The following is a 2682-nucleotide window of genomic DNA, read 5'->3' as shown; positions in this document are numbered from 1 at the left end:
AGTAGCATTAACTCAGCACCTCTAACTTTAGCCCACCCCATTATTAAACAAAAATCATATCCTAGCAGAAACATGGATTTTCCAAAGTCCCACATTGCTCCCTTAGGAAATTGTGTCATTGTGCTCAATGACACCTTCACCACTTTCATTCCTTTGTTGGCACAAAAGAGTCAACAAGAAGTTCAACAAATTTGCTATAAGGCTACTGAATCTAGGTTCAGAATTTCTAGTGGTGGAGACTGGGTCTCCATTATGTGAGTACAAGTGCACTACCACAAAGCTTGCCTTAGAGGATACAATTAATATGTGCTAAGTTGCACTCGAGGTATAAGGGCAAACTAATAAAGATTTATGCACAACTTCCAGGAATGCATAAAGAAACAGTTTAAAACATTGAATTCCATAAATGAGCAAGAAAACAAAAAAATGAACATGTCGTAAAAGTTTTCTAAATGGCGTCACCCACTACTGTGGGGTTCTTCAACTTTTGCAGGAAAATTCCCTATAATAAAGCCTACTTTCTTAACCTGGATGTGCTGAAGCTTCAGATATCAAAGGGCTGGAAACCGGTAGCATAATAAGTAGCTGAGGTAATTGGCCGAGTTATGATAACTGGGATTGGTTTGGCAGAAAGCACCGTTTGGAGTTTTACAACCACATCTCTTCCAAAATCTTCATAAAGAGATGAGAAGTAGGTAGGAGAGTTCTTATTGATCCGGGTCAAAAACTTCATGATTTTCTCCTTGGTCGTCTCTGCATTGGCTTTGGGACCCCACAGGAACTCATGGCGTGGAGGAACACTGCCAGGCACCTGCCTGTACTCCAGGTATTTTAGTCTCACAAAATCTTGTGTGAGGAGCCTCTTGGGCTCTCCAAAAATGTTGTGCTTCTTGCCAGGATACACTTGGATCCTTTTCAGGAATTTCCAGATGTCTTCTTCAGCAGCACAGTGGTCCTTTATGAGGATCACAGCGAGGATTTTTATCAGAAGCCCGGTCTTAGGGTAGCCCCTGCCAGGGCGAATCCTCCCATTGTTGGGAAGGCTCAGTATGCTGAAAAGGTTGTAGGAGTGACGGGTGGAATCTACTTCTCTCACTTCCACTGCAAAGACCGCCTCCACGTGGTCACAGACCTTCTTGAAGATACCAGGAAATTGATATCTGTATGGTAGACTAATGGATTGCACCAAATCTTGCCTGGTAAAAGGCTGCCTCAAATGAAATTTTTGGAGTATGCACCATTCCAGCGTCTCAATGTGGTAATCAGGATCATCTGAGAAACAGTCAGTGGAGAGACTGGCCAGAGAAAAAAGCTCCTCACGGTCACAACTGGAAACACTGTCTGCATTGACAGAGTGACCAGAAGAGAGAGCGCCAGGAGATGGTGATCTCCTTGGAGGTGTCAGGGGAGGCCTGCAGGGAGAGGCATCAGCTGGGCCCCGGGTCAAAGAAGACTCCTTTCCCTTTTCTGGTTCATTTCTTCCTGCAGCTGCAACTGCTGCTGTTGCTGCTTTCGCTACAGATGTTGCTGCTGCTTTAGTTGCTCCTTTCCCTGCAGCTAGTGCTGCTGCTTTTGCTGCTGCTTCTTTCACTGCAGCTGGTGCTACTACTTTCGCTGCTGGTTTCCCTGCAGCTGCTGCTGCTACTTTGGCTGCTCCTGCAGTGACTGCAGCTGACGCTACTGGTTTACCCGCTGCTTCTGAGGCTGAAGCTGGTGCTGCTGCTTTTGCTGCTGCTTTCACTGCAGCTGGTGGTGCTGCTTTTGCTGCTGTTTTTGCTGCAGCAGCTGCTGCTGCTTTTGCTGCTCCTGCTTTCACTGCAGCTCGTGCTGCTGCTTTCTGTGGTGCTGCTGTGGCTGCAGTGGGTATGGCTGCTCTCACTGCTGCTATAGCTGAGGCTTCTACCTCTCCTGCTAGTGCTTTTGCTCTGAGTGTTCTTGCTTCCTGTGCCACCTCAACACCCCGCATGTCACCTTTGGCCTGTGGGCGTTTCTGACAAGCATGACGTTTGCTCTTGTGACCATGAGGCATGATGAATCTGCTTAGGCCCAAGAAGGAGGAATGTGGGGAAGAATTTTTGTGCTGCAGGCACCTGGAGAAGGGAAAAATGAGGTTTTGTTAGCAACTTTGGCAGAGAGATCTCTCTTTGGAGTTAACCGATGCTGCTCATGCAGGTCTCTGTGAGAGTGGTGCTCCAGGAACCAAGAGTGGACCTGTTTTCTCAAGTGTGTCCTTTCACTGGTGTTCTGGAGTGCTAAAAGGACTGCATATTGGTGTCCTGTGTTTATTGTGTTGGGTCATATTTGATTGGTAGCACAGATATAACGAACTACACAGAGGTCCTGTATTTCTCATGTCTGCTACACAGAATCTGACTCATTCTTAAAAATGTAACATTCTGTATCTCACATCCATAGGGAAAGAGTGGAAGAGATTCTAAGGCAAACACCATGTGATGGACTCTGCCCACTGAGATTTATGGGTAGCCATCCTTCTCTCTCATGGGCTGAAAAAGTATGTACTTCTTGGAGCTGGGGATTTAGCTCAGCGGCATTAAGTGCCTGCCTTGCAAGCAGACAGCTGTGAGTTTGATCCCTGGTACCGATAAAAACGAAAAAGACGAAAAAAAATGTACTTCTCATCCAGAAAAGTCTCCTCATCTCCAGGGCCTGCCTTTTACTGCT

The 2682-nt window shown here is 46.5% G+C and overlaps 1 protein-coding gene across 1 annotated transcript; it reads right to left on the bottom strand.

Annotated features, from left to right (window-relative positions):
• Nucleotides 1-544: 544 nt before the first annotated feature.
• Nucleotides 545-2029, bottom strand: LOC134474571 (melanoma-associated antigen B3-like). The gene has a single exon (XM_063242917.1). It carries the CDS (start codon nt 2027-2029, stop codon nt 545-547), a length of 1485 nt encoding a protein of 494 aa, XP_063098987.1.
• Between the last annotated feature and the right edge of the window lie 653 nt (nt 2030-2682).

The sequence above is a fragment of the Cavia porcellus genome, unplaced genomic scaffold (assembly GCF_034190915.1).
Source record: "Cavia porcellus strain 051 isolate PalLab524CR breed Dunkin Hartley unplaced genomic scaffold, mCavPor4.1 scaffold_33, whole genome shotgun sequence".
In the NCBI taxonomy this organism is placed as follows: domain Eukaryota; kingdom Metazoa; phylum Chordata; class Mammalia; order Rodentia; family Caviidae; genus Cavia; species Cavia porcellus.
Note: the sequence above shows the minus strand (reverse complement) of the source record. Positions and strands in the feature narration are given on the sequence as shown.